This window comes from Macaca mulatta, chromosome 20 (genome assembly GCF_049350105.2).
Source record: "Macaca mulatta isolate MMU2019108-1 chromosome 20, T2T-MMU8v2.0, whole genome shotgun sequence".
NCBI lineage: Eukaryota > Metazoa > Chordata > Mammalia > Primates > Cercopithecidae > Macaca > Macaca mulatta.
Window position 1 is genome coordinate 11,378,704 of NC_133425.1, and position 15,647 is coordinate 11,394,350.

The 15,647-nt window shown below is 49.9% G+C and overlaps 1 protein-coding gene across 2 annotated transcripts in view; it reads right to left on the minus strand.

Annotated features, from left to right (window-relative positions):
* Window positions 1-8,715, minus strand: part of GRIN2A (glutamate ionotropic receptor NMDA type subunit 2A) — a 431,556-nt gene extending 422,841 nt beyond the window's left edge. For both annotated transcript variants that reach the window (XM_028840946.2, XM_028840945.2), the window contains exons 1-3: window positions 7,865-8,715; window positions 7,089-7,279; window positions 5,159-5,590 (exon numbers count right to left, since the gene is read on the minus strand). In XM_028840946.2, the coding sequence (XP_028696779.1) occupies window positions 5,159-5,572 (414 nt within the window). In that variant the 5' untranslated portion in view covers window positions 5,573-5,590; window positions 7,089-7,279; window positions 7,865-8,715. The remainder of the gene's footprint in view (window positions 1-5,158; window positions 5,591-7,088; window positions 7,280-7,864) is intronic.
* Window positions 8,716-15,647: the final 6,932 nt, after the last annotated feature.

Below are 15,647 nucleotides of genomic sequence, written 5' to 3' on the forward strand. Positions count from 1 at the left end.
AACATGTGAACGTCCAACTAACTGACTCTACAAACGAAGGAATTCACAACTGAAGAAACAAAGATGCTAGAGCAATCAGAGAAGAACTTTATAATACATATTTTTTAATCTTTGAAGGGACAGGGGAGGGAGTTACATGCACAAAATGAGAATAGTTTTTTGTTATTTATAAAGCAAAAAAACAGGGAGGTATAAAAAGGGACCAATTATTATCTTGGAAATAAAGTATATCCTTGTTGAAATCCATAACTCAACTGATAGTCAAAATAATAGAACATCCATGCTGCTTCTTTCTAAAATAAAATAGACCAGACACAAATGAAATGATGTAGTTAACGGGAATATAGAATTGAGGAAACCTTCCCAAACACAGTACAGAGAACTGAAAAAAGAAAAACAACTTAAGATACATGGAGAATTGATTGAGAAATGACATATATATATATATATATAGTACAGTCATATGCTGCATAAGGAGGTTTAGGTCAACAAAGGACCATAAGTACACAATGCTGGTCCCATAAGACCAGCATTCTAAGTTTTTGCTGTACCTTTTCTATGCTTAGATATGTTTAGATATACAAATACTTACCATTGTATTACAGTTACGTACAATATTTACTATAGCATTTATACAGTAGAGTATGCTGTAGGGGCTTTAGCCGAGGAGCAACAGGCTATAGCACATAGCCTAGGTGTGTAACAGACTATACCATGTAGGTTTGTGTAAGAGCACTCTGTGATGTTCACACAATTAAATCACCTAACCGTGCATTTCTCAGAACGTGTCCCATCATGAAGCGACGCGTGACTATATATATGCATATATATTCAGACAGAGAGAATAGAAATAATGATGGAAAGGAAATATCCAACGAACAGCAGTTGAGGTATTTCCAGAATTAAAGAAAATCTTGAAGCCTCTAAGGAAGTCCACAGAGGGCAAAGCACAATAAGAAAAACCATATATACTATAAAATCCTGAGCATGAGACTAAATAGATAAAAGGAAATACACCAAAGTGTCAGTAGTGTTTACCTATGGTGATAGGATTTGGAGAGAGATTTTTATCTTCTTTAAATTTTAATGTACTTCCTAAGTGCTCTACAGTGAAAAGACACTATTTTTATATGTCTGTGGAGGAGAGAAACATTTGTTACGTCAAATACACATACACAGATAAACACAGTTTTTAAAAAAAAAAAAAATCTGCCCTCAAACGACTTATACTCTAGTAGGACAGATGAGGTTTGCATAGAAATAACATAGAAAACAAAACCTAAGTGATAACTGGCATGGATGGATATAGCTAAAATCTGAGCCTCGTCTTTTCCTGCACGGAGCAGTTAGGAATAAGGAGAGAAGTGGTGGGGGGGTGAGAGGGGTTGAGGACACTGAGTAGAAGTGTAAAGATCTAACCCATATGCTGGGCTTACTAGGGACTATTACTGCAGCTGGAGTGTATTTCACTTAGACAGGGTCAAAATGGCCAAGCCAAGATAACATTAGAACTTTATCTACATCGAGCATTGTTTTCACCTTTAATTAATTAATTTATTTATTTATTTTCTTTTTTGAAACAAAGTCTCACTCTATCGCCCAGGCTGGAGTGCAGTGGCACAATCTTGGCTCACTGCAACCTCCACCTCCTGGGTTCAAGCAATTCTCCCTGCCTCAGCCTCCTGATTAGCTGGGATGACAGGGGCCTGACACCACATCTGGCTAATTTTTGTATTTTTGTAGAGATGGGGTTTCAGCATGTTGGTCAGGCTGGTCTTGAGCTCCTGACCTCAGGTAATCTGTCCGCCTTGGCCTCCCAAAGTGCTAGGATTACAGGTGTGAACCACCTCAACCAGCCTTATTTTCACCTCTAATTTAGTTGTATTGCAAGACCACCCAACAATGCAAGCAAAACATTAACACCTCAGTTGTAAATTAAATTAACACCACAAAAATCTGCCACATTTGCATGACATTTCGATTGTCATAAGGCTTTGTTGTTTTCTTTAAGGGTCAAGTAGACAGAGAGAAGGGTAAAAAAAAAAAGTGTGTGTGTTCATTTTAACTGATAACCAAATTGACTACCTTTCTCATCAGCAGGGGCACTATCATGTTGCCAATTTAGAAGTAAAAATAACAAAAGTGTGTTCTGGGTGGCTTTACCAAATCAACATCATTTTATCAGGAGGCAGAGGTCTTATCAATCTAGGGTGGTTGAGGCTGTAGTCATAATACCATTGGCACACCCAGGCTAGGCAGAGTTTTAAGCAATGCACCATGACTGTTTCTTTGGAGCCAAATAAACGGAATGTTCAGCTGTAAATGAAACAGGTGGCAGAAGCACAAGCCATCTACATATGTTACTAATGGAAGGAAGGGATGTTCACATCTCAGACAATCTCCTTTCTAAACACATCCCCAGTGTCTCAAAATACCACCTTTTAAACCAACTCCTCTCAGTATCACCCAACTCCTCTCAATATCACCCAACTCCTCTCAATATCACCGTTCCACATAGGGACTAGACATATGCCCTGATGTTACCTCCACTGAGCTCTTTGCTTCCCTGCCACCTTGCCTTATCTCCCTAGAGTTCCACCAGAATCACAGAGAGGGGCCAATCTCTCCAAGACCAACTCTGAAAGTCCCAACAATAATAGGGAGTATCAAATCCCCTCCCCCATTTTTGAACTAATGGACCCTTTCATTCTTCTGTCTCCAACTCCTCTTAAACCTCTATTCTTGATTTCTCTGGAAATGTCTTTTCTCATCTTCCTCTTGTCCTTTCCTGATTCCTTTTCTCTTCTTACTCTTAAGTGAGGTCACATTTTGGTCCACATCCCCAAAAGGCAGTTTCATCACAGAGGAGAGAAGAATGTTTCCACCCATACTCCCTGGACTTCTCAGAACCTTCTTTCTAATGCCTCCTTCAAGGGAAGAACAGTTGCTGGTCTAGCTGGTCAGAGCCTGCCATTCATTGGGTCAAGATTCACTAGCAGGCAGGGTCCCTGCCTATCAAGGGGGTTCCTATCCATGACCCTACACTCTTCCTACTTCTCTCTGCCTACAGTTGGATGAATGCATTACATGAGAGCCCGAGCCACACACCTATCGGCTGAGACTTAGAAGTAAGAGCCAAAGCCTACCTGGAACCTCCCCATCTCATACCACCTTTTCCAATTCAGCTTTTCCCAGATTTCTCCAAAGGGTTGTGCCAAACCCTCATGGATCCAGAAATTTCACTTTCAATACGGCTCCTGTTTCTTGTCTATAGCTACTTCAGAAAAACTCAAGAAGGAAGAAGGGATCTGTGGTAATATTTAAATCCCAAAATCACACTGCAAGGCCTGGCTGGAAACCGGCTGTTCTTCTTCCTCAATGCCTTCATTAGAAGATTGGCCCCTCCTATACAAAAGCCCTCTAGGCTGTGATTCATCACAGCTCTCCATGCTCAGCCCCTCCCACAAAACAAGACTGGTTCCTTGGCCCTCCTGAAGATGGATGACATCATTAAAGTATGGGCTTGATTTAGTGGAATGGAAGATCACAGCTTGGGACCAGAAATTCAGCTACCTAGCTACATCACCCACCATGTGGTCTTGGCAAAGTCCCTTAACTCCCCTACGGCTCAGTCACTTCATCTGAAAGTTACAGGTTGCTCCAGGAAACCCTAAGGTCCTCTCCAGTTCTGAAATTGTCAGTGGTGGCAGAGCATGGCTAGTCCCTACTATCTTCTTCCCAGAAAGGAGCCCCCCAAAACTGAGAAGTGACTGGGAAAACGCTCAACCACACACAAGAATTCTGCTAGGCTGCAAACCATTTAAAATGAATGTTTAATAAGATACTGCATCAATTGTGTGCTTCAGCTGAATGTGCTGTAGCCCAGGAGACCCGAAAGAATTAATACGGTTCCCAAAGGAGCTGATGGGAATTGCTGAAACAGAAGCAAAAGCTGATGTGATGAATATAACAGTGCTTTGAGAGCATCAAAAGGTAAGTGCTACAGTGAATGTCTGCTCACCCCACTGGAATATCTCCTGCCATCTAAGGAACATTCTTCAAGAAGGTCTCAGGGCTAGAGACCATGGCACACAAGTACACTTACTCTCCCCTTCTGAACTCCCAATCCTTTCTCAGGACTTAGAGGACAGTACACACACAACTCCAATCTTTCCCTTTTTTCTTATTCCTCACTTTACTTCTTCCTTCCAGCCTTCTTCCTTCCCTCCACTTCTGTGTAATTCCCAAACCGAGCTGTCCTAACAGCTCCTTCAAATCTTCAATCTCTCTCCCTTCTTCTCCAAACCGATGCTCCCAGGATGTCCACAAAAAAAGACCCTCTCTCATTCGAAGTCAACAGACTTTTTTACACTCTTTCGTGCATTTTGAGACCCTCCAACTTTAGTACCAAGACCCATCTTTGTTCAGGAGCCAACTCTTTCATCTGAGGGCCTTGGAGCCCCAGACAGAGAACGTGTAAGGAAAATGCCAGGCCCTCCATGCTCTGGCTTTGGAGTTAATTATCTCCACTCCCACCCACTCCCCTTGAGGAAGGAGTATCTCCTCCGCTCCTCTGGCCCAGGGTTCTCAAACTCCCTACCTCTGTGCCTCTAATTGCAGAGTCGGAGGAAGCATGACATTTTTTCTGCCCTTTTGTGCTTTACCTAAAAACTTTGCATTTTCTTCCAGAACCTACCCACATTTAATAATTTTTAGAAATAGTTTTAGTCACTTACCATAAAAGGATAAAATGGACATTTTCCCAAAAAATAATCAGGTAAAACTGGCATTGTGGAAACAGGAACCATATATCTCCAGTGCTCCTGGGCCCACCTCTGTGCCCCACGGTACTTGTAAATCTCCAAACATGCTACCACCACCACCACCACCCCACAGCCCACTTCTCAGTTTTCTGAGCTCTTCCTGGAACACCCACACCAAAGTGCTCCTGTGTACACCATTTTCAGAAACAAGGCAAAAGGCATTTCCATTCATTTCTGGGTTGGAGAGGCAAGACCTGGGCCAGTTGCCACGACCCTCCCACCCCCACCCCTACTTCACATCAAGACAGATTCTAGGGGTGTCCGAGGACCTGCAGCAGCTGCCTTGCAGCTGGTGGCTTCCCGGGTTCTGGCAGGGCATCAGATCCCGGCCTTACCTTGTCAGCCATGATCATAGATGCGCCCCCGTGAATGCCCAAGATGGGGATGAAGGTCTGGGAGGAGATAAAATCCAGCATCTGGGCCACGGCCTCCTGGTCCGTGTCGTCCCCAAACACGAGGCCGTGGATGCGTGCCCCGGACATGAGGTCGCACACGTGCGTGATGAGGCTCTTGGGGTCGGTGCGGTTCATCAGCAGAGCTACCACGTTCACGTCCAGGGGCAGCCCCGCCGCCTGCTCGGGGCCCCACAGGGTTCGAAGTTCGCGCTCTGTCATGTCGTGGCTGTGACCCAGCATCACCGCAATATTCAGCGCGGGGGAACCCTTCTCCGCCGCCGCGCTCGGCGCCGGACCGCGCCAGACCAGAAGGGCCGGCAGCACCAGCAGGGTCCAATAGCCCACTCTGCCCATAGTCGCCACTGACGGTCCCTGCAAAGTGAAGAGTGAGAGGCAGGGCCGCGGTGAGCAAGACGACCAGAAGGAAGGGATTACCAACGGGGCCCCTGCTCTACGAGTCAGGGATGGAACTCAGCAGCTGGATAGGCTGCTGGGATCACAGACTCCATTCCCAATCCTCGACGTCATCCACGTCCCTCGATCCGTCTCTAACTCTGTCTACAACTCCAATCCGAGCTAATTCTGCATCCCCCAGCCCATTCTCACATCCAGCTTCTTCATCCCCTGTCTCCAGGCGCTTCCTCATCCCCAACTCTGTCCATATCCCCCACCGCATTCCCCAGGTTAGCTAAGGGCCACAGACCCTAAGCGCCGCGCGCGTTCTTTACCCCACCAAGCTCGTAGGTGCACAGAATAAACCCTCCACCCAACCCCTCCCACCTGGGATAGTGAAGACCAAGTTATCAACCCCGCCCCCTGCTGGCACGGAGCGAACTACAGACCCGGCTGGGCGTGCGGAGGCGGCGCCCAGACCCCGCGTCCAGGCCTGAGAGTGGAGCTAGTTGGCTGACCCCGCCCCCTGCGAGCCCGTCGCGTGCGCCACACACTTTGCTCTACGCCCAGCCCCAACTACAGACCCGTCTCCTCTCAGGCAGCGTACACCCCAGGTGCTTGGGAGTGAGGACGCTGCCTGGTGGGCCCAGGCTCCGCGGTGCCTGGGGGAACTTGGGGCTCGCCCCACCTCGCGCCGAGGGACCGTGAAGAGTCCTTCACTCAACTGCAAGTAGGCCCAGGACCCACCCCCTACACGCGCGCGTGCACACACGCACATGCACACACGCACATGCACACACGCACATGCACACACACATGTTCACACACACACACCCTCTCTCACGCGCGCCGTGTGCAGTGCTGAATTCTGGAGAGTAGGCGCGTCCCCCCGCGGGCCAGCGCGTGGGAGCTGGCAAAGAACGTGCGTAGGGGGAAAGGTAGGCTCCCAAGAAGCTCCCAGACGGACGTGGACTGTACAGCCCCTCCCTGGCCTTTCTACTGCGGGCGCTGTTGCCAAGTCTTAGGTGCACGTGGGCAGTGGGCCGCACACGCTCATAGGCACGCGCGCTTTTCTGCGCACTTCCTCAGGCTGCTGAAGCGGTGCCCACTGCCAGCCGGAGTCCTCACACGTCCTCAGGTGGGGCACACGCATGAACGGCGGCAAGTGCACAGCCCCGCGTACCTGAAAATACCAGCGCGGTCGTGCACGCGTGACCTGACGCGCGCCTCTCAGACCGGGCGCTGCTGGCGCCGGGGGAAGTTGAGGCGAACTCCTAGCTGCCTCGGCGTTCCTGGGTGAGCGTCGCTGAGCGCGGAGCCGCAGCGCCCCCTGGTGCCCCTACTGCGCCTCGCCGCTGGGCTCCCTCCCGCTTTCCCTCTCCCCTCTCTAGCCTGACCATCACCTCTGCCGCTCTCCCTCCGGTCGAGTCTCCCTCCTCCCCGGCCCACGGAGCCCTGATCTCCTGCTGGGACTTACCTGTAGCCCGAGAAGGTCGAGGATGCAGTGGGGCGCGCTGCGCGCACGATCATCTCGGCCGCCTCAGCAGCCACCGGGTTTAGCGGGTTCCCGCATGCTGCGGCCCCCGCGCTCTCCCCTGGCTGTCCCGCGCTGTCCGCATCGCCCCCACGGGGGGCGGCTATCCCAGCCGGAGGCTCTGCAGCAGGGCTCTACCGGGGCGGAGGAGAGAAGGAGAGGCAGGGTCAGCCCACCAGCGAGGGGAGGGAGGGTTGAGGGGAAGGCTGCAGTCTGCAGCGCTCACAAGCCCCCCTGTGCGCCCAGGGGGGCTAGACAAGAGGGGGGAAGCTGAAGCCCCATGCCCACGACGCCCCCAGTGCGGATCCTCAGCCCCTGTGACTGATAGCGGGAGCTCCACTCCAGGGTGCACAGGAGAATGGGAGCCCCAGGTTGGCAACCCACGAGAAGCTAACTGGGCACCTCCACCCGCACCCCCTACCACCTCCCCAGCGCCGGCTGCTGGGAGTTGTGCGACCGGGAGCTGCTAAGCGAGGGGGGTAGGGAGAGAAAGAGGAGGTAACAAGGGTGGGGGGGCGCTGGCTGAGTTTGCGACGAGCCGGCAGTAGGAGAGGGGGAGGGAAGGACGCGGGCTCCCGCGGTCCCGGTTCCCCGAGGGAGGTGGATCGTTCCCACGCAGCGACCCTCTTGAGATCCTGCCGCTCCCTCCCTCTCCAGGCCTCCCACCTCCCCCTTCCCAAGGGGGCCTTCCAGGCCCGGCGTCCCGCGCCAGCACTCACCGCAGCCTCTCTCCACATAGTTCTCAGCAGTGGCCGCTCCTGGTCATCTCCAGGGCTGATGGCTGCGGCCGCGATTCTTAACGCTCACCCGGTCCCATGATCCGGCCAAGCCCTAGGAGCTCCCCTCCAAGAGTCCTAGCTCTGCTTCCTGTCCCACTCCGGACGGCAACTGCCCGGTCCTCTGAGCGCGCCGGAGCACCCTCTCCGCAGCCCAGCTCCGGGCTGGTGTGTTTGAGGGCGAATGTGTGTGAGTGAATGTGGGAGCGTGCGCGCGCGTGTGGCCGGGGATCCCCGCGGTCCCCGGCCGAGAGAGGCTCGGGCGGGGAAAGGCAGCTCCCTCCGGGCCCTTCGCTGCGGGGCCAGCTCCGCGCAGGGCGTTCGGCTCTCCACTTCCCAGAGGGAGTCCGGAGAGCGTCTGGACACCCTGGTTCACAGCACTGGCAAAGCCGGGTTCCCGGGGCGTATTTCTGCTGCGGTCGCCTCCGAGGAAGAGGAGGGGGAGGGCAGGGGCGCCCTCCACACCAACTTAAGAGACTTGTTCTCAGCCGGCGAGACGCAGTAGCCCCCGCGCAAGCCCAAGAGGCTTGGAGCTCCGGCGGGCGAAAGCGTCTCCTGCGCGCAGCCTCTCTCCTAGGTGGGTCGAGACAGACCCCGCAGTCCCTCGGCGGCGACGCGGAGCGCGGCCACCCGTTCTGAGAGCGCACGGCGGCAAATAAGGCCAGGATAGGTGACTGGCTGGCGACGGGGGCGCCTGCGGCGGCGCGCGCTGCTGTCCGTGGTGTTGGAACCACGCTCTCCGCCCGCTCCCGAGCGTCTGGTGCGGCTGAAGAATCAATTATTCAGATCTCTGTACCGCTTCCTCCTCCCCCAGTGCCTCGCGCTGGGTACAGCTATCCCCCTCCACGCACAGGCGCGCCGACACACACACACACACACACACACACACACACACGCGCGCGCGCAGAGTCTGCTCCAATGCTTCTCCCTGTGCCTTGCCACCCCCGTACGGGAACCCACTCCTCTGATCTCAGGGAGCCAAAATCCTAAAAGCAAAGACTTCTGCATTTCACACTTGCTTCCTTCTAAGTTGCACCAAAAAGAAGTCTCCCTGAGGCTGCGACTTCTAAGCTACCAGAAGAGATGAGCCAGAGAACATGGGACGGCCTGGGTGTGTGAGGGCTCGGATGACTTAAATTCTAGCGACTGGGCATGAAATGCATGGCCGAGTGAGGAGCTCTGCCCCTTTATACTCACCTGTATCTCCAATGCCTGTCTGCCTTTCAGGCCTTGGAAGGAAAGGGGTCTTAAATTCTAAGAGGTTTTGCAATCACTCCTCTAAGCCCGCCTCCTCCTCTTAACCTAATGTCACCTGCTGCGGTCTAAATGTGTGTGTTCCCACCCCCAAATTCACAGGATAAAATCCTAACTCTCAAGGAGATGGTATTGGGGCCTTTAGGAGGTGACTTCATGGCTTCATGAGAGTAAAATGGGATCTGTGCTCTTATAAAAGAGACGCCAGAGAATCAGCCAGGTCCTTCCACCAAGTGAGGCTTAATCAAGAAGGCATCGGCCTATGAGTAGGAACCAGGCCCTCCCCAAACATTGAGTCTGATGCCACTTCATCTTGGACCTCCCGGCCTCAAGAAGTGAGAAAAATAAACTTCTGCTGTTTATGATGTTTTGCTATGGCAAGCTGGATCAAACTAAAAACATCACTTTTTGACATTATATTACCTCCCCTTGTTGATCACTAATCTGGAATTGGGGGGCAGTAAAAACATCTACTTCTCAGGATTATTTTGAAAAGAAAAGGAGGCAGCCTTAGTAAAGCAAGGTCTGGCACATAGTAGATGCTCAATCAACATCATGCGCCTTGAAGTAGCCTGGAAGCAGGGGAACTTCCTCCAGGAATGTGGATGTGGCTGCTAAAATGGAGACAGGAGAGGGGTACAGTGTCTGGAGACAAATGGATTCCTTATTGAGCTGGTTGTTCTATGTTGGGTTTCCTGGATTTTGTTGTTGTTGTTGTTGTTGTTGTTGTTGTTTTAATCCAAAAGACAGAGAAAGGGTGAGGGAAATCCTGGAAAGTACATTAAAATGGGGGATTGTATAATATAAGGCAGGGAGCAGGAAAGTGTTTCCTTTCCTGAGCCTATGGCTGGGCTGAACTGATTAGGCCACTCCTTGACACCCATGCAAGACTCTGGCTTGGGGTCTAAAGGGAAAGTTAGGCCATTTTATTTAAATGAGCTATAAATTATAGATAATAAAATTCATACCTCTTAAGGGTTTCATTTGTGAAGGTTTTTAGGTGTTTGGGTTTTTATTTTTGTTTTTGTTTTTGACAGGGTCTTGCTCTGTTGCCCAGGCTGGAGTACAGTTGTGTGGTCGTAGCTCACTGTGAACTTGAACTCCTAGGCTCACGTGATCCCTCTGCCTCAGCTTCCCAAGTAGTTAGGACTTTAGTGGTTAGCACATGCTACCACATCTGGTAAATTTTTTATTTTTTGTAGCGACTGGGTGTTGCTATGTTGTCCATGCTGGTCTCAAACTCTTGTCCTTAAGAAATCATCTGGCCTTGGCCTCTCAAAGGCTGAAATTACAGGTGTGAGCCACTGCACCCAGCCAGTTTGTTTCTTTTGAAAATCTGTGTATCCACACAGACCATCATGTAAAACAAGGTACAGAGTATTTTCATCGCCACCAGGAAATTTTCTTGTATCCCTTTGTTGTCAATCCCACTCTCCCCACTCAGTGTAAACTACAGTTTTGATTTCTAATACCGTGTATTAGTTTTTCCCTTTTTTGAATTTCATGTAAGTGGAATTTTACACTATGTATTCTTTGGTGACTGGCTTTTTTCACTTACCCTGATGTCTAGAAGATTCCTCTGTGTTGTTGCATGTATCAGCAGCTTTTTTATTTTTTATCGTTGAGCAGTTAGCTCTCTATTGCATGGATAAGCCATACTTTGTGTATCCAGTCCCCTGCAATGGATATGTGGGTTGTATCTATGGGACTTTTAAAAATACAGATGTGGCTGGGTGCAGTGGCTCACGCCTGTACTCCCAGCACTTTGGGAGGCCAAGGCAGGAGGATCACTTGAGCCCAGGGGTTTGAAACCAGCCTGGGCAACATGAAGAGAACCCAGGTGTTCAACTGCTGCACTCCAGCCTGAGTGACAGAGTGAGACTTTGTCTCAAAAAAAATAAACAAAATAAAACACAGACGCCTATGCCCACTCTAGATCTACTCCATTAGGATCTCCAGGTGTGGGGCCAGGCACGGACATTTGTTTTAAATCCATAGGGGATTCTGATGATGCCTCTGCACTTGCTGTTCTCATAAATTGATGCCAACCCTGAAACTGGATTTGTCTTTCTTGAAAACTATTGGTATTCAGGGTTTTAAGTTATTCATGATCAGACTTATAGAAAGATAAATCAAACAGATATGGCCTCTTTTGGATAAAGAAAAATGGCAGCCCTTCATTGGAAGGGACAGTGTGCCTCTAAACATAGGCACAGGCAGCTGGAGTTTCACTGGAGTGGACAGGTCACCAGGGTGGAGCACGTCGTGTGTCAGGCACCTGGAGCTTCACCATACATGCAGAGACTATGACAGCGTGTATAGGATCACGACAGCCTTACTCCATCTATGCTGCAAAGCTTAATTCTCAATGCAGCTTAGGATGCTGAGCAGAATTTTGCTGCTCAAAGAGTTTCAGATGCTAAGAAAACCTTCATAGCAGCTATACCAACTGTGTTGGTTAATACTGAGTATCAACTTGATCAGCTTGATTGGATTGAAGGATGCAAAGTATTGTTCCTGGGTGTGTGTGTGAGGGTGTTGCCAAAGGAGATTAACATTCAAGTCAGAGGACTGGCAGACCCACCCTCAATCTGGGTGAGCACCATCTAATCAGCTGCCAGCACAGCCAGAATAAAAGCAGGCAGAAGAACGTGGAAAGACTAGACTGGTTTAGTTTTCTGGCCTCCATCTTTCCCCCGGGGCTGAATGCTTCCTGCCTTGTAACATCGGACTCCAAGTTCTTCTGCTTTGGGACTTGGACTGGCTTCCTTGCTTCTCAGCTTGCAGACTATTGTGAGACCTCACCTTGTGATCATGTGAGTCAATATTCCTTAATAAACTTCCCTTTAGGCCAGGCACAGTGGCTCACGTCTGTAATCCCAGCACTTTGGGAAACCGAGATGGGTGGATCACCTGAGGTCAGGAGTTCAAGACCAGCCTGGCCAACATGGTGAAACCCCGGCTCTATTAAATACAAAAAAAATTAGCCAGGCATAGTAGCGTATGCCTGTAATCCCAGCTACTTGGGAGGCTGTGGCAGGAAAATCACTTGAACCCAGGAGGCAGAGGTTGCAGTGAGCTGAGATTGTGCCAATGCACTCCAGCCTAGGCAACAAGAACAAAACTCCGTCTCAAAAAAGTAAAATAAAAATGAAAATAAACTCCCCTTTATATATACGTCTATCCTATTGGTTCTGTCCCTCTAGAGAACCCTGGCTAACACACCGATAAAGACTTCTCTAAGAGAAAGAACAAGGAGCAGTTCTTCCACATACCTGGGCGGGCCACACTGCTACACCCCAAGAGGAAGCACCTTGGGTGCCCTTTCTCACACTCACCATTGGAGGGCAGCTTCCATGTCTGGAGGAGACCAGGCCTCTCTTGTAGGAAATGTCTTTCTTGTAGGTTCACTCACAATTGTATAGGGAAGCTGGCTCCATCTTAAGCTCTGTCACTCAGCCGTGACTGGTCAGAGCAGTCCCTCAAGACAGTGCTTTGATGGCCGTAAAGTCAGAGCATGTCAGGCCAATTTCCCAAGGCCAGCAGTGCCCAAAAGTCTCATCATTCACTCCGCAGATAAAGACTCTGTCAGAGTCTGTGCCTATGGAAAAAAAAACTTCTCAGGGAAATGTCTGGATGCTAAGGAGAGAGGTCATATTTCCTGGTACCAGGGATCATTGAGGCGTGCCATCTTGAAACTGTGGAGGCCCTTGGGGATGATCAAACCAACCCCCAACACTGCTTTTTTTTTCCTCTAATGAGGACTCTGGCTAGGCGCAGTGGCTCACACCTGTAATCCCAGGACTTTGGGAGTCAGAGGCAGGCGGATCACTTGAGGTCAGGAGTTTGAGACCAGCCTGACCAACATGGTGAAACCCCATCTCTACTAAAAATACAAAAATTAGCCAGGCGTGGTGGCATGTGCCTGTAGTCCCAGCTACTTAAGAGGTTGAGGCAGGAGAATTACTTGAACCTGGGAGATGGAGGTTGCAGTGAGTTGAAATCGTGCCACTGCACTCCAGCCTGGGTGACAATGAAACTCTATCTCAAAAAAAAAAAAAAGAGGACTCCAAAGCTGAAGGCACTGAAGGTCACATAGCTACTAAGAGTCACATATGGTCTCTTTTTCATACCTTCCTGTCACAAGCACAGCCCTTTTCCTATTCATGAACACAGACCTCTCCACTGGATATGACTTCCAGTAGAGGTTGCCAGGTAGAAAGTCACAGCAAATTATTCCTCAAGAGGTGATCGTCCTTGGGTGCCCCTGGTATATGCAGCATAGCTAGGCAGGTCAAAAGATATTTGGGTGTCCTGTGCTCTTTAGGAGGGGAATTGGGATTGGGGTGAAGAAGGAAAGGAAAGATGACTCAGTTACTGAGTTCTCCATCAGAAAAATGACTCAGGGCATTAGCAATCTTACTGAGCGCATTTAGCGGTAGTAAAACAGGCTGGGTCTACCAGTCAAGAGCTGACTCTGCCCAGTGACTGGTAATTAGCAGAGGTAGGATTGGAACCTATTTTTGTCTGGCTCCAGAACCTGCAGTTTAAACCAATCCGATGTTATCTGCCGAAGTCACTAACCTGCTGGATCTCTTTATTTTTCTTATTTTATTTTACTTGTTTATTTAGACAGGGTCTTGCATTGTCTCCCAAGCTGGAATACAGTGGTATTATCACAGCTCACTGCAGCCTCAAACTCCTGGGATCAACTGATCCAACTGCCTCAGCCTCCCAAGTAGCTGAGACTACAGGTGGTGCATGCTACCATGCCCAGCATTTTTTTTTTTTTTTTTTTTTGAGACAGTCTCACTCTGTCATCCAGGCTGGAGTACAATGGCATGATCTTGGCTCACCTCAACCTCCACCTCCTGGACTCAAACGATTCTCCCACCTCAGCCTCCCAAGTAGCTGGGACTACAGGCACATGTCACCACGCCAGGTTAATTTTTTGTACTTTTTGTAGAGATGGGGTTTTGCCACGTTGCCCAGGCTGGTTTCAAACTCACGGACTCAAGCAATCCACCTGCCTCAGCTTCCCAAAGTGCTGGGATTACAGGCATGAGCCACTGCTTTTTAAAAATATTTTTAATAGAGATGAGGTCTTGCTTTGTTGCCCAGGCTTGTCTTGAACTCCTGGGTTCCAGCCAATCCTCGCACCTCAGCCTCCCAAAGTATTGAAATCACAGACATGAGCTGCTGTGCCCAGCCTGCTGGGCCTCTTTAGACAGGTCACTTGACATCTTTGAGGCTCGTTTTTCTTCACTCTTAGGATGCAAGAATGTCAGATTAGCAATTCCTGCGTTTAAGCTTGCCTCAATCAGCAGAGCCCCTTTCATAAGCCAACTCCCCTACATTGCCCTAATATAGGAAGAAGCTAAAAGTGAAGCTTTGATCTCAGGTGAAAAGGTGGGTAAGAGATTGGAGTCTGATGCTCCTTAACTTCTGCTTCACCCCTAGCCTCCCTCCCACCCACACCAAAGCTCATCACAGAACTCTGGGACTCTGATGAACACATTTTGAAAATATGGTACAATCTCTGCATGGCACAAAAGAAGAAACAAGAACCAGAAAGAGTAAGAGACCAAATAGAATTACTCATCAGTTAGAGATGGAGCAAAGATTGGAATCCAGGACTTATCACAGACAGCCAGACTTTTAAAAATAGCATCTGAACCTTAGCTCTGAAACTTACTGGCTGCATGATACTGGGTAGATCTCTCAGCCTCTCTGTGCTCCAGTTTCCTCATCTATAATGTGGGGATAGTAATAGTACTTGCCATTTAGGGATTTCTAAGGGGTAAATTGAATGAGGCAATACATATAAAACGTTTAGCATAGTGCCCAGTCATAGCATGGGTTTAATAAATGTCAGTTATTAGGATGCTTATTATTGTCTTATAGGGCCCTTGAGGGTTCCACTAAGATGTTGCTGTCCCCTGATGCTCAGATACCTCTCCTGGGCTGAGTGGCTCCTGGTGTGTGTTCAGGAAGGTGTGGTGTGCAGGGCGGAGGGGCAGCCATTGGTCAGGCCTAGCTCTCCAGCTCAGTGTGTCCCAGATGGTGCCCATGGGGGTGCTGGCCGGTGACATATTGGCAGCCTCCCTTCCCTGCACAGTTCACTGAGCCACGCAGTGCTCAGGAGCCTTGAGCTGTAGCCTGCTCTGCCAAGGAGGCAGCCTGCCCAGCCTGGACTGATGGACAACAGGCACAGCCAGCCCCAGGGAACTCGGACTGTGCCTCCAGCCTCCAGAGAAGGCGCAGGTGAGGCACTAGTCCAGCCGCCTCCCCAAGCTCCTGTGGCTCCCACGGCTTCTCTCTGAGAGGGAGAGGGAGGGACTTAGTCAACAGTCAGCCCCCTTTCCACATTACCTGAGTCCTTGCCTGTCTTAACCCTTTTTCTGGAAGTGACAGCTCTTAGAAAGCAACTATGGAGCAGAAAGGAAATGATTGCTTCACTGAACAAATGAGA